The sequence below is a fragment of the Sceloporus occidentalis genome, unplaced genomic scaffold (assembly GCF_023333645.1).
Source record: "Sceloporus occidentalis isolate IW3139 unplaced genomic scaffold, rSceOcc1.0.p SCAF_48, whole genome shotgun sequence".
NCBI lineage: Eukaryota > Metazoa > Chordata > Lepidosauria > Squamata > Phrynosomatidae > Sceloporus > Sceloporus occidentalis.
This window is the reverse complement of record NW_028317028.1, coordinates 4,682,269-4,700,858: the sequence shown is the minus strand read 5'-3', so window position 1 is coordinate 4,700,858 and position 18,590 is coordinate 4,682,269. Positions and strand designations below refer to the sequence as shown.

General features: G+C 42.3%; 1 protein-coding gene across 1 annotated transcript in view; it reads right to left on the bottom strand.

Annotated features, from left to right (window-relative positions):
- TMEM132B (transmembrane protein 132B) overlaps positions 1-18,590 on the bottom strand; it is a 206,118-nt gene that overhangs the window by 28,655 nt on the left and 158,873 nt on the right. The window contains exon 4 of the mRNA XM_089491063.1: positions 14,522-14,665. Within this exon, the coding sequence (XP_089347189.1) occupies positions 14,522-14,665 (144 nt within the window). The remainder of the gene's footprint in view (positions 1-14,521; positions 14,666-18,590) is intronic.

Genomic DNA, 18,590 nt, shown 5'->3' with positions numbered 1-18,590 from the left:
TTTCCATCAATCTCAGGTATGGGCAGTGTGTAGCCCTTAACTGTTACTGGACTGACTAGCAACTGTAGGGTATAAGTCCTAAATATATAGGTTTTCCATTGATATACTTAATAGATCTGCATCCTCAATTGTACATTAATTATCAATTCAAGTTAAAGTTGTTTTACAACTACAAATTTAATTATATAAAGTGGGAGAGTCCTCCCCCCTTAAATTGGATAATAACGCATTCAGACAGATTCATTAATCCCAGCATTTGCTAGAAGGACAGGTATAATTTGTTGGGACTTGCAACTGGTAAAGGGGGTGCATTCAATGGGCATCTTCATGTCCTTGGTCCCCATTTGTTCCAATGAGCTCATGTATTGTGGATAATGAATATTACAAGTTCAATTTTGACAGCTAGAAACCTAAGCCGTCACTTCCATGAGCAACATAGCTTGCAGCATTTAAAATAATGCAGAATGTAAGAGACTGGAAATACAATGAAATAATAACAATAATAATATTATACCTATTTATTCTGGCGTGCCACTGGTTGAACCAATGCAATAATTAGTTAGCATTGATACAATCGTCAATAATTTAAAGGATGCTCATCTACACTGTATTGTAAATTGCTAGGACGCAGAGGATGCAGTGTAATTAATTTAAAAAAAGAATTTCTGCACTTTTAATTTAGAACTATTTTTAAGTTGTGTCAAAATGACTAATTTATGTAAGAAAACATGCATCACAAAGTAACAAAAGCAATGGTTCACTGGCTACATTGCTGAAAAAAAGATTAAACTAAGGTGGGTTTGATGCTACAAGGGGAAAACTGTGATCCACCTGCATCTTTAAAGTGTTACTATCCACTGTAACTTGAAATAATATTTGAAATATTTCTGATTCTGCAGTAAAACATACTGAAAAGAAAGAAGACATTACTTTGAAATGAAATGAAAGTCAATTTATACTGAAGATCTAAAAATTCTGGGCAAAAATATTTTAATGTGCACTGGAAATCTTTTTTAATTGCCCACAACGGTAGCTGTATCCTTTTGGGTTTAAAGGGGATTATCAAAGAGGGCATGTGGGAGGACTGAGTTTTAGTCTAAGAATATATATAAGCAGATCACTCAAACAAGTTCACTGTTGCGGAACTTTGAAAAGCCACCGTGAATTTGCGAGGACAAAAGAACTAAATGCTGGCGGTTATTTTGCAAAATCCTTTAGATCGTGCCTGGATGAAAAGCCATATCAATGAACAAATTAATGCTATTATGTCCTTTCATATAAAAATAGTGCAACCTGGCTGTCTCAAGGGTCACACATTATTTTTTTTTTTTAAAGTTTATGTTCCAATTTTTAAGTTACAAATTGTGTTTATGTTAAACAAGCATTGTATGTATTTGTAACACATGTATGGGTACTTATAGTCGGGGATTTAGGATGAATAAAACATTTCTGGAGTTGACTTCATATTCTACTCTGATTTAATGAAACCTAAGCATCTCGGCAAGTGATTTTACCATTTCTTTTTAATATTTTTATTATTGCAAAATGTATCAAAGTTAAGGTACGTGTTTCTGCATTGTAACGAATATGTCAAACGGGAACCCAGGTGCAGAGATAGCGTTGGATGGTACAGCTGGAACAAGACGAATCAGTGGACAGGAGCAATCTTGGTAGTTGGACCAGGTCAAACACTGTTTAGCATGGATGTTTAGAATTTACCAAAACAACAAAGGTCGCTGGACGGGCTGAGTCGGAACAATAGAGCAGAATCGTCACGCTATTCGGGAAGCTATTCGGGAAGGCAGGAGCCAATAAAAAACAGTCAATAAACAGGTCAAGTTAGATAACTATAATCAAACAAGAAAAACTACTACAGCAGAACAAGAAGTTACACAAACTTAAGGCAGTGAAGAACTGAAGTCCCAAAACGTAATAGCAATTTTCATCCTGAAACAACGTAACACAGGATCAAATGAGGCCTTCATACGCATGTGCACGGGCAAAACGTTTGTGACTGCACCAACCAATTTGGGCCTAGCGTGTGAAGTAGTCAACATCGGACGAGGTGGTATGTGGTGATGGAGCTGTCACAATACTTCGAAGAGGCATTGCAGAAGACCTCTGCTATTATAGACTTGAGACTTCACCGTTTAGGCAGCAGGCAAATGGCAAAGGCGTCGCCTAACACAAAAGTGAGCCCTGACATGCAGACGTGCAGACGTGCAAAGGTTTGCAGCAGGTAGACATTCCTGGTGAAATAAGCAACTTGGCTAATTATTTATGTAAATCAGAAGAATGGTTTTGTTGCTACATAGATCTGCCTCATGTCCATGTGCATAGAGCTAGCTAGTGCAGTTACGTCACACAAATTCAACATATTATGGGTGGATATTCAGATTCCATCAACATACCAGCATCATGTAGAGGAAAAACTATTTTATTTGGCATTCTATGAAAATTCTGTGACATTCATTTAGTGATAAAAGAGAAACTTTAACATCTGTGCAGTGTACTGTGTTTGTCTTCTCGTCATGTCTCCCTGTCTTAAAGGCTGTAATGTAATACAAATGCCAAAGTGTTATATGTACATGCCCTAACAAGTGATTATGTTCTTTAACACTTATTAAACAACCAATGTATCAAAATGAGCGTTCAATACACAAACTTCAGTTTTTACTTTACCCTTAGAATAAAGATGTTCAAGTGATGGACGTTGTATGACTTTCATTTTCATTGTGTTCCAAAGATACATGCTGTGAAATTCCCAATTAGTGCTATATGCAGGAGACAGACTCCTGGGGATGGAAGGTCACATCATTTTGTCACAATATGAACTACTTACTTTTTGCAAATGCCGCTTAGGAGAACTTTAAAATTGTTGAAGAAAACTTTGTTGTGATTTCAGGGACACAAACTGAAATATAACCTGAACGACAAAATGGGTTCTTTGATCCATATCACACCTGTATTCTGCTTTGCACATCGCAGATTTTCTTTCTTCACTATTGGTAATGCGGCAAAACTGCCCTCCATTGTGTAGTGTTATTTTTTATGTTTTTATTTGATAAAGTATGTTCCTTATTAGCGTATTAGTTTATTTTTGGACACAGTTTGAAAGAACATCTGAATTTACATTATTTTATATTTTTACTATTTTATAGATGTTCCTGTTCATGCTGAGTCCCTGGCTTTTCAAAGGAACTTGGTGTGAGGTAACCAGCATGGCTGTCATCAACCGCCTCAAAGCATGTGTCTTAGGTCGGGTATACTATTGAAGTTAGTGAGCAACAATGGGATGGAGTTCAGATCCCTCAGTAGAGAGTGTGATTTTCTCCACTCTACTTCCGCATTACCTGCAGGCCAGTGAGAGCAGTGTTTGTTTGAAGCAACCAGAAAAATATTTGGGTCTCCTAGCTTATAGAGCAACTTCAGTTCAAGCCACAGGATGTAGTCCTGTGCAGCTGATAAAACTACCGTCTCCATCTTAAAAACATTGCCCGCATCCGCCCCTTCCTAACACAGCATGCCACTAAGGCTCTCATCCATGCCCTTATTATCTCCCACCTTGAGTATTGTAACTCTGTCTTAGCTGGTCTCCCTCTTAACTGTCTCACCCCTCTACAATCCACCATGAATGCTACTGCCAGACTTATCTTCCTCTCCCATCGCTTCACTAACACCTCTCCCCTCTGTCAGTCTCTTCACTTGCTGTCTGTGCACTTCAGGATTCATTTCAAGATCCTTATTCTTACTTTCAAAGCCCTCCACAGCAGTTCCCCCACCTACATATCATCACTCATCTCTCAATACACTCCACACCGGTCTCTCCGCTCATCCAATGATCTCCTTCTATCCTCTCCTTTGATTTCTAGCTCTCATGCACACTTACAAGATTTCTCAAGGGCTGCCCCTATCCTCTGGAATGCTATCCGTCTTTCTCCGTGACTTTATTCCTTCAAAAAGTCCCTCAAGACCCACTTCTTAGCACAACATAGCACATTAACGCCCTCTATATTCCTTTTGCCCACCTTTCCTAGTCCCTCGCCTGCGATACTTTTACTAGTGTGGCTGGTCAATCCCTAACAACGGCACTTTTACCTATTGTGTAATACACCCTAAATCCCTCTAGATTGTAAACTTGTTTGAGCTGGCCCCTCCTCATCTGTTGTCCCTGTAAGTCAAATTGTTATGTTACATACTACTTGTTATATCCTGTCCACCCGTTGTACAGCGCTACGAAATTTGATGGCGCTATATATATTAAATAAATAGCAATAATAATAATCTTGGGTCTTCAAAGAGGACTTTTGAAGGTTCTGTGTGGAGTACCAATGGCTGAAGTGGAATGAATGTTATGTAGCACATAACAGCATGAGCAACCTCTTCTATACCTGAGGCTAGTGTGTATGACAACATCTGTGCACAAGTAGGTAGAGATGTTGGACAGGAGAAGCAGAAGTGTTATACAGTTATAGTAGTGCAAGGTCACAGAGGTTATGTTTGGTTTGCAGAGGCTTTGGGGTAGAGGAAGGTTGTTGGAGTTATAAGGTAGTAGAATAGAAGGTGGGAGTCACACAGAGAGAAGGGAGTGTTAAAAAACGTGGCCATCAGAATGTTTGGTGGAGGTGATCAACCATGAGAGACCAAAAGTGGAAGCTAGGGAATAACAGCAGGGGGAGAAGGTTTATTGATATGCATTGTTTGAGTTATTCAGGATTATAGATGTGAAAAAACCTCATGAGCAGTGCTCCCTCTAAGCTGTGCGCTTGTGCGCGCGCATATAGCTTTTAGAGGGAGCACACACGAACAAAAATTGTGCGCACAAGCAGTAGCGTACCGAAGGGGGGGCGGTCCGCTACAGGTTGTGTGCATAGCACCCCTCCAGAGGCGGACAGTAATGTCCGCCACTAGAGGAGCAAGCTCGGTTGGGGAGATCAAGGATCTCCCTCCAACCGGCTTAAAATCAATCAAGGGAGCGGGAGGTCTGTTAATACAGACCTCCGATCCTGCTCCCTTGCGATGCTGGCGGCAACTGATGCTGTGCATCGGGATTTGATGTCAGATCCCGGCGCACAGCACTGAAGCCACGCCCACCGTCTTTACTGCACCGGAAGGAGAGGACACAGAAGAGGAAGAACGAAGAGGAGGAGAAGTGACAGAGAAAAGGTAGGAAAACACTCTGTGAGAGTGAATTAGTAAGTGTGTGAGAGTGATGGGTGCTATGTTGTAGTTTAAACTGAATGTTTGTGAATGAGTGTGTGTGTGATAGTATGGATGTGTAAGTGTGTGGGGGGGATAGCATGGCATAGGGAGGCTGTAATCATATTCCTATCATGCTAAGGTTCCAGCATGTACTGGCTGCCTGGGCATGATAGGAGTGAGATTGCTGGTAGCAATTACCGTATTTGCTCGATTATAAGACCAGGTTTTTTCAGAGCAAATGCTCTGAAAAATACCCCTCGTCTTATAATTGAGGTCGTCTTCTAATCAGACCTCAAAAAAATGTCCGCTGGGGCCAGGCTGCTTACCGGTGCTTTGGTTGCGAGCAGCAGGAGAACAGGAAGCTAGAATAGTGTCACATAACTCTGCCTCCCCCCTCCTTCCTCTGGGGGCGGGGCCAGAGAAGTTGCTCGGACAGCCGGGCCCCTGCAGAAGTCCTCGTGCGAGAGATCTGCAGTTCGGGTAAGGGGGTGAGGGAGGGTTTTTGAGCAAGTATGTGTGATTAATGGAATGAATGAGTATTTAAATGTTTGTGAATGAGTGTGTGATAGCATGGATGTATAAGGGTGGTGGTGGTAGTAGCATGGCATAGGGAGGCTGTACTCACACTCCTATCATCCTGTCACGAGCTGAGAACACAGGTTGATAAGGAGCCCAGGTGCAGGGGATACGAGGGGCTCTGTCTGTACCCCACGATGCATTATGGTCTGGGGTTGTTACAGACAGGCGCAGGATTAAACCACAGACAACAGATCTGGATTAAGAGTTGTATTGACTGCAATGGTACATCAATAAATACAAAGAAAGTCACTCAACTTGGCAGGAAGCCCACTTGCGGGGCACACGGCAGATAAGCCCTCTTGCGGGGCACACGGCAGATAAGCCCACTTGCGGGGCACACAGCAGATAAGCCCACTTGCGGGGCACACGGCAGATAAGCCCACTTGCGGGGCACACGGCAGATAAGCCCACTTGCGGGGCACACGGCAGATAAGCCCACTTGCGGGGCACACGGCAGGTACTGGAACAAGGCAGGTACTGGAACAGGTAGTCCTCAAACATTAATGTCAAGGCCCAGACTGCAGGGCTGGGCAGGTTTATCAAGGCTGACTTGATCAGGTAAGCCACTGCAGCTGGACCTGATAATTAGTCAGAGTGGTCTGAGTGGCAAGGGCGGCCACTAGTGGTCGGTAAATGAAAAACAAACAACAAAGTTTGAACAAGTCCAGCTAGCGCATGGTGAAACGTGACATACCCCCACTGCAAGGAGCAGCCTCCGGATGCTTACGGAACCACGGAACGGTGGTCTCACCGTTTGCGGTGAGACTTCTTTTTCTTCTTCTTCTTCTTCTTCTCCTCCTCCTCTCTAGCACGTAGTGCTTTCTCATATGCTTCCAGATCTACACGACATATTACATTGCCGTTGGATGTCACTACACGATCTGATGGCAGAGGTTCTGTTGTGCCGAGTTGGGCTGGATAGACAGATGCGAAAGTCCCGGTATGTGCTTGTCGTGTCCTACTTCTACTCCTGTGAGTGGTAGGAGTGGTGCTTCTGGCTGCACAAACAGCCGGGGGGTTGATCTCCATGGATGTGTCCATGACCTCTGCATCAGATGACGCACTGTCCATATAGGGCCACTCGGGGGTGTCAGACAAGGTCTGGAGGTCTTCTGACATTGTGATGGAGGGCGTAGGAGTCACAGGTGCCGAGGACTGGTTAACCCCTGCATCACCTGTCTGTGGATGTGACAGGGTATGCTCCTGCTTTGTGACGTTGCTGGCGTCATGTGCAGGTTCTGGGGCATGGGGTTTCTCCAGGTGGGTTGCAGATGTCTTGACTGGTCTGTGCGGACAATATGTAATCCTGTGGCCAGTCCCTCCGCAATAAAAGCATAAGTCGTCCTCTTGTCTCCTTTGTATTTCTTTTTTGGTGAGCGGCTCTCGCTTAAAGCTCTTAGCAGCCTTCTTTCTTGGTGTCTGGGTCTTGGTTTTTGTGTCCACGCAATCGGCTTCCACCACAGTCCTTACCGACTTGCATAGGTGGAGTACACATTCTGCCAACAATTCCAGCACTGCAGGTATCCCCGCGAACTCCTTGTGTGGGCCTTGACATTCTGTCACGAGCTGAGAACACAGGTTGATAAGGAGCCCAGGTGCAGGGGATACGAGGGGCTCTGTCTGTACCCCACGATGCATTATGGTCTGGGGTTGTTACAGACAGGCGCAGGATTAAACCACAGACAACAGATCTGGATTAAGAGTTGTATTGACTGCAATGGTACATCAATAAATACAAAGAAAGTCACTCAACTTGGCAGGAAGCCCACTTGCGGGGCACACGGCAGATAAGCCCACTTGCGGGGCACACGGCAGATAAGCCCACTTGCGGGGCACACGGCAGATAAGCCCACTTGCGGGGCACACGGCAGATAAGCCCACTTGCGGGGCACACGGCAGGTACTGGAACAAGGCAGGTACTGGAACAAGGCAGGTTCTGGAACAAGGCAGGAACCAACCAGGTAGTCCTCAAACATTAGGTACAGGAACAAGGCAGGTACAGGAACAAATCAGGAACCAAACAGGTAGTCCTCCAACTTCAATGTCAAGGCCCAGACTGCAGGGCTGGGCAGGTTTATCAAGGCTGACTTGATCAGGTAAGCCACTGCAGCTGGACCTGATAATCAGTCTGAGATGTCCTGATGGGCTAGGGCGGCCACTAGTGGCAGGAAACGTGAAATGAAAATGGAAAGTTTGAACAAGTCCAGCTAGCGCATGGTGAAACGTGACATACCCCCACTGCAAGGAGCAGCCTCCGGATGCTTGCGGACCTGTGGTCTCTTTGTGTCTGGGTCTTCGTGTTCACCACCGATTCCCGTGCTGCAGGTATCCCCGCGAACTCCTTGTGTTGGCCTTGACATTCTGTCACGAGCTGAGAACACAGGTTGATAAGGAGCCCAGGTGCAGGGGATACGAGGGGCTCTGTCTGTACCCCACGATGCATTATGGTCTGGGGTTGTTACAGACAGGCGCAGGATTAAACCACAGACAACAGATCTGGATTAAGAGTTGTATTGACTGCAATGGTACATCAATAAATACAAAGAAAGTCACTCAACTTGGCAGGAAGCCCACTTGCGGGGCACACGGCAGATAAGCCCTCTTGCGGGGCACACGGCAGATAAGCCCACTTGCGGGGCACACGGCAGATAAGCCCACTTGCGGGGCACACGGCAGATAAGCCCACTTGCGGGGCACACGGCAGATAAGCCCACTTGCGGGGCACACGGCAGATAAGCCCACTTGCGGGGCACACGGCAGATAAGCCCACTTGCGGGGCACACGGCAGGTACTGGAACAAGGCAGGTACTGGAACAAGGCAGGTACTGGAACAAGGCAGGTACTGGAACAAGGCAGGTACTGGAACAAGGCAGGTACTGGAACAAGGCAGGTACTGGAACAAGGCAGGTACTGGAACAAGGCAGGTACTGGAACAAGGCAGGTACTGGAACAAGGCAGGTACTGGAACAAGGCAGGTACTGGAACAAGGCAGGTACTGGAACAAGGCAGGAACCAAACAGGTAGTCCTCAAACATTAATGTCAAGGCCCAGACTGCAGGGCTGGGCAGGTTTATCAAGGCTGACTTGATCAGGTAAGCCACTGCAGCTGGACCTGATAATTAGTCAGAGTGGTCTGAGTGGCAAGGGCGGCCACTAGTGGTCGGTAAATGAAAAACAAACAACAAAGTTTGAACAAGTCCAGCTAGCGCATGGTGAAACGTGACACATCCCCAGGTTCCAGCATGTACTGGCTGCCTTGGCTTGATAGGAGTGTGATTGCTGTTAGCAGTTATATATATATATATATATATATACCTCCAGAAATGCCTTTTAACCCCCCCATATGCCACTCTGCCCCATGATATGCCTTTTAACCCCCTATATGCCACTCTGGCATATAGGGGGTTAAAAGGCATATCATGGGGCAGAGTGGCATATAGAGGGTTAAAAGGCACATCATGGGGCAAAGTGGCATATAGAGGGTTAAAAGGCACATCATGGGGCAGAGTGGCAAATAGGGGTATAAGGCATTTCTGGGGGCAGAGTGGCAACCCTGGGGGCAGATGTGCATAACTGGGGGGGGCAGGAAATAAAAAAATATATATTTTTCTCAATCCTAGCTTTTATTTAATATCAAAAAATTGTTTACATGAATTAATATTTACTAGTAAAACTTTTTTTCCTATAGGGTAGTCTTATATTCAGGCTTTTTGTTTTTTTTCCTAAATTAATATTTAGATTTTGGGGGGTCGTCTTATAATCAAGCAAATACGGTATTTTATTTTTTTTTGTTCAATTTTGGTGTGTTAACCACACCTTTATTAAAAGTAAGTAACACACCAAAATTTGACAGAAAAATTCGATAACCATATTAATTTATATATATATATACCGTATTGGCTCGAATATAGGCCGCACTTTTTTCCCCCCTTTAAAGTGGGTGTGCGGCCTATATTCGGGGTCTAGCGCCCGACGCCCGGGACATGCAGTCCCGGGCGCCGGGCAGGCAGCGGGGTTAGGATACAGATCCCCCGCAGCGGTGCAGGGGACCTGCATCCTACTCTCTGATATGCTCAGACAGCCTCCCCTGCCAGCACTTCCCACGGGGGGTGCCGGCACGGGAGGTTGTCTAAGCGCATCGTGCGGACGGTCACCGGCTGCGGAGGCTGTTTACCCGCATCACTGCAGCAGGTGACTGTCCGCACGATACGTTTTACCTCTGCCCCCAAGACTTACCAGAGCAGACTCCCGGGTGTCTTGCGGGGCCGGCGGGGGACATCTACGCAATACGCGTATACAACTTCCGCTGAGTGCCGGCACCGTAAGTCGTATACGTAAGTCGTATACGTGTATTGCGTAGATGTCCCCCGCCGGCCCTGCAAGACACCCGGGAGTCTGCTCTGGTAAGTCGGGGGGGGCAGAGTGGCAGCATATCTCGGGGGGGGGACAGTGGCAGCATATCTCGGGGGGGAGGAGGACAGTGGCAGCATATCTCGGGGGGGGAGGACAGTGGCAGCATATCTCGGGGGGAGGACAGTGGCAGCATATCTCAGGGGGGAGGACAGTGGCAGCATATCTCAGGGGGGAGGACAGTGGCAGCATATCTCGGGGGGGAGACAGAATGGCAGCATGTTTTTTTGGTGCTTTTTTAAAGAAAAAAACTTTTAGGGTGCGGCCTATATATGGGGGCGGCCTATATCCGAGCCAATACGGTGTATATATATATATATATATACACCGTATTTGCTCGATTATAAGACGACCCTGATTATAAGACGACCCAAAATCTGAATATTAACTTAGGAAAAAAAAGAAAAAGCCTGAATATAAGACGACCCTAAAGGAAAAAAGTTTTACCAGTAAATGTTAATTCATGTAAACTATTTTTTTTTAAATAAAAGCTATGATTGAGAAAAATATTTTTTTTGTTTTTATTTCCATGTATTTTCCAACCTGTCCCCCAGTTATGCACATCTGCCCCCAGGCTTGCCACACCAATATGGCACTGTGGCCCATGATATGCCTTTTAACCCTCTATATGCCACTGTGCCCCATGGTATGCCTTTTGACCCCCTATGTGCCACTCTGCCTCCAGAAATGCCTTATACCCCTATATCCCATTCTGGCATTTAGGGGGTTAAAATGCATATTATGGGGCAGAGTGGCATATAGGGAGGTATAAGGCATTCCAGGAGGCAGAGTGGCATTAAGGGAGTTAAAAGGCATTGTATAGAGCACTCTGCCTCCAGAAATGCCTTATACCCCTATATGCCACTCTGGCATTTAGGGGGTTAAAAGGCATATTATGGGGCAGAGTGGCATATAGGGAGGTATAAGGCATTTCAGGAGGCAGAGTGCTCTATTAAATGCCCCTTTAACGCCACTCTGCCTCCTGAAATGTCTTATACCTCCCTATATGCCACTCTGCCCCATAATATGCCTTTTAACCCCCTAAGTGCCAGAGTGGCATATAGGGGTATAAGGCATTCCAGAAATTCCCATTTAACACACACACGCACACACACTTACCGGTGCTTCCAATTTCCTGCTGTATTGCCGGGGCAGCGGGTTGACGTCTCCTTCTGCTGCAGCCAGGAGGAGGTGGAGTTGGCAGCGGGGATTTGTCTGCGTCCGTCGCGGATACCTTCCCCGGCTGTCAGAGATCAGAGTTCCCCGCACCGGTGCCGCACTATTTGAGGTCTGATTAGAAGACGACCCCGATTAGAAGACCTCGTCTTATAATCGAGCAAATACGGTATATATATATATATTTGCTAACAGCAATCCCACTCCTATCATGCCCAAGCAACCAGTACATGCTAGCTCCTGGGCATGATGGGAGTGTGATTGCAGTTAATTATATATATATATATATATATATATATAATATTGTTATTGATTTTTTGGTCTAATTTTGGTTTTACTTTCAATAAAAGTGTTTTTTTTATTTTTGTTTTTAAAGGTGTGGGGGGGTCATTTTCAGTTTCAGTCAAATGAATGCTAAATTTTCAGGTCCAGAATTTTCATTTTGGTGCATCCCTATATAGATAGATATATATATATATATATATATATATATATATATATATACTAGGCCAGACACTAAAGTGGTAGGCCTACACCACATCAATGTTTGGCTTAGTATATAGTGATTGGGGTTATGCTGCATTATTATCAATGTCTGGCTCAATGTACAGTGATAGGTGTTATGTTGAACCACAGTCAATGTGTGCCTCTCTGCATAGTGATAGGTGTTATGCTGTACCACTGTCAATGTTTGCCTAAGTATATAATGATAGCAGTTATGCTGTACCACCGTCAATGTTTGCCTCAGTATATAATGAAAGCAGTTATGCTGTACCACCGTCAATGTTTGCCTCAGTATATAATGATAGCAGTTATGCTGTACCACCGTCAATGTTTGCCTCAGTATATAATGAGAGCAGTTATGCTGTAACACCGTCAATGTCTGCCTCAGTATATAGTGATAGGTGTTATGTTGGACCACCGGCAATGTCTGCCTAGGTATATAGTGATAGGTGTTATGTTGTACCACCGTCAATGTCTGCCTTAGTAAATAATGATAACAGTTATGCTGTACCCCTGTCAATGTTTGCCTAACGATAGAAGCTATGCAGTTTTAAAGTGTGTGTGGGGGGGTCCCACGTACAGGATCCGCCCCAGGTGCCAAATACTCTAGGTACGCCCCTGCGCACAACAGTTTTTCCAATTTTTTTTTATCATTTATGCGGCCTGGAGCCTCCGCTCGTGATCCGCTCATAATTTACTTATGCCGTGAGAATTTCACCTTTAAAAAAACATTAGAGTAAGTAATACTGTTGTGTAACTAATACTACATTATCACACTATAATGTAGTGTTATTAACCATGAGCGAGCTGTTCCAAAAATATAGAATAACAATTTAAATTTAACGTTTGCAGAAGCATATTGTGCGCACAAAATTTTGGCTCTGGGAAAAATTTTGCACAAGAGAAATTTTCTGCGCACACCACCTAAGAAAAATAAGAGGGAACATTGCTCATGAGATATATTTTATTGGTTATTAAAGAAGCCACTTTGAAAAGGTGTGGCTCTCCACAATTGAATATAGTCTAGAGGTTCCAGAAGCTCATAAGGCCTGTGGAGAATCCCACAAAGTTGCTTAGCTGGTGCAACAGGATTTCTTTACTGTTATTATCCAGTACATAGTTACTGCGTGCTTCTTTAAGTTATTTTATTTTTGGTTCGCAATGTTGATGTTTTTTTTAATCATACAGAATGTACAAATGTTGAGTTGTTTAATAACTTCTGTACAAACATATTTCTACACCATACAAAATGTGATTCCAGACTGGGATATTCTTGATTTATTCTAGATCCAATACATTCATTGTATCTATGATATACAATCACTGGTTGTAATATATCTGTATTCTCTGTAAACACAAAATAATGAAATATAAGTTTTAAAAAATGTTAGATTCAAATGTTAGCTTACAACGTGTTTTAGTTCTATCTGCTACATTTGCATAACTAGTGTTAGTTTATTAAAATGCAATAAGATCAACTACTTCTAGCACTGTTTAGAATCAGTCCAGCAAACGGACAGATGTAGAGACAATCTAAAAGAGTTAATGTGACTTACGGTGACAAATGGTCTGCTCTGTCACATTCTTTAACAATACTGTGGGGAAAAAAAGATGAGCAGAACATTTATGTTCTAAGTAGACGGATCTGATTTACAGCTTTCATGCCAATATAAATCAGGGGGAATAAGCTGTAATTCTCAACTTTCAGAGAACGTCTTAGACAAAGATGATGAGTGGATCTTGGATGTTTGCAAGCAGAATCAATAAATGGGAAAGAATAGACTTACTCTAAGTGTTGATTTAAGAAATTAACTTAGAGAGAGTTAGAAGCTGCATCTGCAGAACAGATATAGCTACTATTACAGCACTGATTGTAATAGGTAAGTCCTCAGGGTTGGAGTCTGAGGTCACAAAAAAATTAAATTTGAAACCAATTTCTGTGCGGTGTTTTCCCTCTACTCGGATTCCTTCAGTGCTGAAGTAGTAAAATGCCTTGAAGCCATCATGGATGCTGTGGATGTTGTACTATCATCATAAGTCTAGAAGACTTTGGAGCATATCTTGCTTAGGGGAAACCAGAGCTTGTGATGCACATTATTCAGAATTATAGAAACTATACTATACATATACATATGCCTTGCGATTGTCTCAAAATATAAAAAAAATAATGCAGAGTACACATTGAAGTTCTGTAAGTAAATTATAGTATGCTAAGCTTTCATTATTGAGGAGTTCAAGAGTATCAGAAAAACATCTGTTATGCACATTCATACACTGTTGTTCACTGGGCTCCCCATATTGTAGTTTTATTGAAACACCTGACGTAAAACCCAAACCACCAACATGATTCCACTTACCTGTTTTGCTGATCATTTAAATAAAAAATATTTTACATACCATTAAAGGCTCCGACATCCTACACATTGTGATTTTTTTTATTCCATTTTTTGGCGAGTCGTCCAACCATTCTTCTGTTTTTTTATGTTTTGGTCTTTAAAGATTTTAAATAAAATAATATCACAAAAGGACAAAACCGTACTAAGCAGGAGTCTCTGTTTAAGCCCGTTTTTTTGGGCAGCTGTGCAAGGTGCAGGCACACACTCCATGGTGTTCTTATCCTTAAATTGATGGCATTGAAGATAAATCTCACCTTTATGACATCTTCATCTGCTGACTTGCACTCAGTGGAGTCAGACACATCAATCACAGACCCATCTTCCTGTACAGCTACCACCTTCACAGGGATAGACATTGCCCTTCCTGTCAAGATGGCTGTGTTAAGAAGTTCACTGTCCTGTGTGTCAGGAAAAGCAGAGGAAACAATTACCTCACATTGTATAGATGATCTCACACAGTTACAAATACATGCATAGTAAAAATAAAAATGTAGTATTTACTTATAATATCAAGCAGTATTTGACATGCAACAGCGTGACTGCTTTTCAATACATCCTTCACTGCTATGGACTTTAAATCACAGTCTAACTCGGGGTTAAACAACCTGTGACCCTGTTAAAATAAAATTCCCAGAGGATGGTGGAAGTTGTTAGAGGTTACAATCTTACAGTGCCTGGCCCTAGGTCATCTGTCCCTGTAATGGTTAATGATATTGATAACTGTATGTCCCTACCAGGATCTCTTTTAGGATATAGTTATGTAAGCACATGGAAATCTGTTTAAAAAGCCTTCTTTGACAGAGGGTTGTCCTGCCATAATATTGAAACACATAATATTTTACTTTTACATCTGTGAAGCCATTTTTTACCAAATCACCACCATCCTCACAAATATGTTTCACGGCTGGGAGCAAAAAGAAAACAACTTAAAATGCAATGTTTGTTTTGGTACATTAGAAGAAACATTTTTACGTAACCAAATTTTGATGCTATACATTCAAAATAATACTGCTTAACTATTTAAACTATACTGTTTTATTACAGATGGTACGTAGTTAGTGATAATATACATAAACAGCTTGGAATTAATTAATCAACAAACAGTAGGATAATACATTATGTGAACACTATTCAAAAACAAAAAAAAATGTATCTTTCACTTTTGTAACATGGCCATGTGCTTAGTTACCAGAGAAATTACTTTAAAAAAGAGGGGCTCTTCATTTATTTCATGGATAAAGATTTTAAGTGGGCAAGTAAAGCAAAAGAATAAAGCATGACAGTATTTTCTCTGACATAGAAATTGTTTCTTAAATGAAGATATTGGCTGATTATGGAGATTAGGTACGTTACGCACACAGGTGTCTCTAAGGAGATGTCTGCAAGGATAAGGAATCAATTTTTAAGTGCTTTACATCCCACCCAAGTTACAGAAATTATACTGACCATTAGATCCTACATATTTGCCCCTTGATGAATTAACAGCTCCGGTTTACTAATGACTCCATTAGCACAGCCTTCATTCAGACCTCTGCGTGGCTGCAGTTTGATTAATTACTTCAAAGAGTTGCTCTCTCTGCCCGTTGAATGTAGGTAACGATGGACTGTGACCTCTTAATGATACTGTATACAAGTTCAGAATACATTTCTTCTTGCTGATGGCATAGGAATTATAGCGCTTACCAGACAATACCAGTGATAAATGCCTGGGGGGGTCATTCTAGCATTATTATTTTGTTGGTATTTGTATACTTTGTTGAAAAATGAGTTCCATGACAGTTTATCATAACTTAGCATATTGGTATTTTCAGCCATTTGTCTTCGCTGGTTCCATTAGATACATTAATTCCAGGGTATTCCATTAAAAGCTATAAGATAAGTCAATACCATTATGCTTGAATTTATCCATTTAACTATTACAGTACAAAACTACCAGGAGTAGACTAACAGGTGCAGTCCATTGGTGACCCTGATATAGTATATGTATATTTGCATAAAACCGAATATATGCTGATGCTGTTACATCATTGGACTTTCTGCAACTTCAACTGAACTTCAAATTTAACCTCTTACAAAGTGGTAGTGCACCACCTGACTATAGTCTGCCTCTAGGCAACATACATTTTCCTAAATAAGCTGTGCTAAGATTACATATACCTTTCACATGCACATAATCAGACATCATTCCCTCTAAAAGACATTTTGCCTTCTTGTTCTGTCTAAACATGCTTTACATCTGAAGAGATAAAGGGATACCACCTGTGAAGCACCTGATATCCAAGTTGATATTCAAGCTGATCCTAGAAATATTGCCATTTTACCCATGGTTCTGGATATCACCGACTTATGTGAAAGAGCCAGGTCCAATCCAACACCGGATTTCATGTCTAAAAAGCAATTCTGGTGCAAAATGGGGTGAACCCTAAAAACCAAAGGAATAGTTCAGACACGAAGACAATTCCATTTGGTTGCTATGGTGAGAAGACAACTTTTTAATTTCTTTTTTGTAGATACCCTCCACAGATATTCTGGTTCTGCAAAATTGTAATCAGTAAGGAAGACCTAGTATTAGCTAAAATTGCTTATGATATAGCCACATGCAGTGGCATTGGTGTGGGGGGTGAGGGGGCCACTCATCAAGGCAGTGCTACACACTCTCCCTGTGTCTTTTTTCTTTGTCCCCTTCTCCATGAACCAGGCATCCCAGAGCACTTCTGCAAAAGGGAAGAGCCTCCGTGCACACCTTCTCCCCAAATAGAGGCAGATAGATTTGCGAAGAAAGAAGGAGCAGAAACGTATTTTATTCTGCGAATCTGTCTTCATTATTTTGGCCTCTCAAAGAATTTCTACAAAAGGGTGGAGCCACAGGGACAGCCCCAGTTCCTTCAATCAAGGGAGAGGGTGTGCCCCGCAGGTCCGTCCTTTTCTGGAAGTGCTCCAGGAGACCTGGTTCACATAGAAGTAGAAAAAGAAAGGAGAAGCACACATAGAAAAAGACAGAAGAAAGAAGAAGAGGCAAGAGAAGAAGCAGAGCAGCAGGAAAGGAAACGGGCATACGGAAGCGGTCTGTGGAGAAGGTAGACATTGAGAGAGAGTGTGAGAGAGTGAAGGTGTTTTTCTATTTTAAAGTGTGGGGTGGGGGATGTCAAATATAGGATCCGCCTTGGGTGCCAAATCCTCTAGGTACGCCTTTGGTCACATGAATAGTTTAGTAGGGCTTGTATGTAGCATAATTTATATAAATATAAATGTTAGTAAAAAATTATTTATGGTACACCAGTTAATTATCCTTTCATTATCCTAATGACAGCTAATAGGTTTACATATTGGTATACTGTGAAGAATTTTTTGTATGTTTGGATCTATGCATATACCAACAATTAAGCTAGCGCAGAGCATAGATCAAATTGTTTGCTCTTAAAAGTACATTTTGCTATTAAGCACATGGGCTTTAAATTTAACTTTTGGTTGTCACAGTTAGCAGTGAAGTTTTCATACATTTTATTGATATTATGATATAATATTTCTGCTTCTATGGACTGAGGTAAATGGGTCAGCTAGTGTTTCAGCCGTGTAAATGCTTTTCTTATTTGACTTCACTTTTCTCAAAGCTTTGCTCGCTATGGTTATATGAGGCAACATAATTACAAGTAATAAAAGAGAGAATTATTGCTACATTGAATTCACATATTGGGATAGCTCATGCAAGACATTTAAAACCATGGTGAATTTGTAGACCTGCATTGCCTCAACCAAAAAGTGACAGGACGCGTTTATAATGCATAGTGGCCACTGAAGGTCATTCAGAACATTTTAAGTAAGCAAACAGCTGGCAGGGAGACATATTAGCATTTATGCCTGAGAGCTATATGAGGAGAAGCAGAAACAGATTACTTTGAGAAGGTTCCGCAACAGCGTATGCATGAATTGCAGTAGAGATTCTGTCCCAAATAAGGAAAGGGGGTAATTTTGCGCGTAAGGTCAAAAAGTTGTCTAAAAGTCTTTTTGTATTGAGGAAGCTACAAAATTTTAAAGCCAAACCCTCAAAAAAAGTTTATTACTTACAACAAATTTTTGTGACTACGTCATATGGCGATTAGGACCTCATTCATCATAGATAACCACGATCATATTTTTGTTCATTTGTGGAAAGATTACAGTAAAACTCTGACAGTCCGCAGTTATGTATGCGGGCTATTTAATTTAGGCATTTTTTTTTTTTACTGTAAAATATGTTGTATTGCTGTCCATGTATAAGATGGGGGCCTTATCTCACTGCATTTATTTATAAAGACTCTATTGAAAATCAACAATACTGTACAC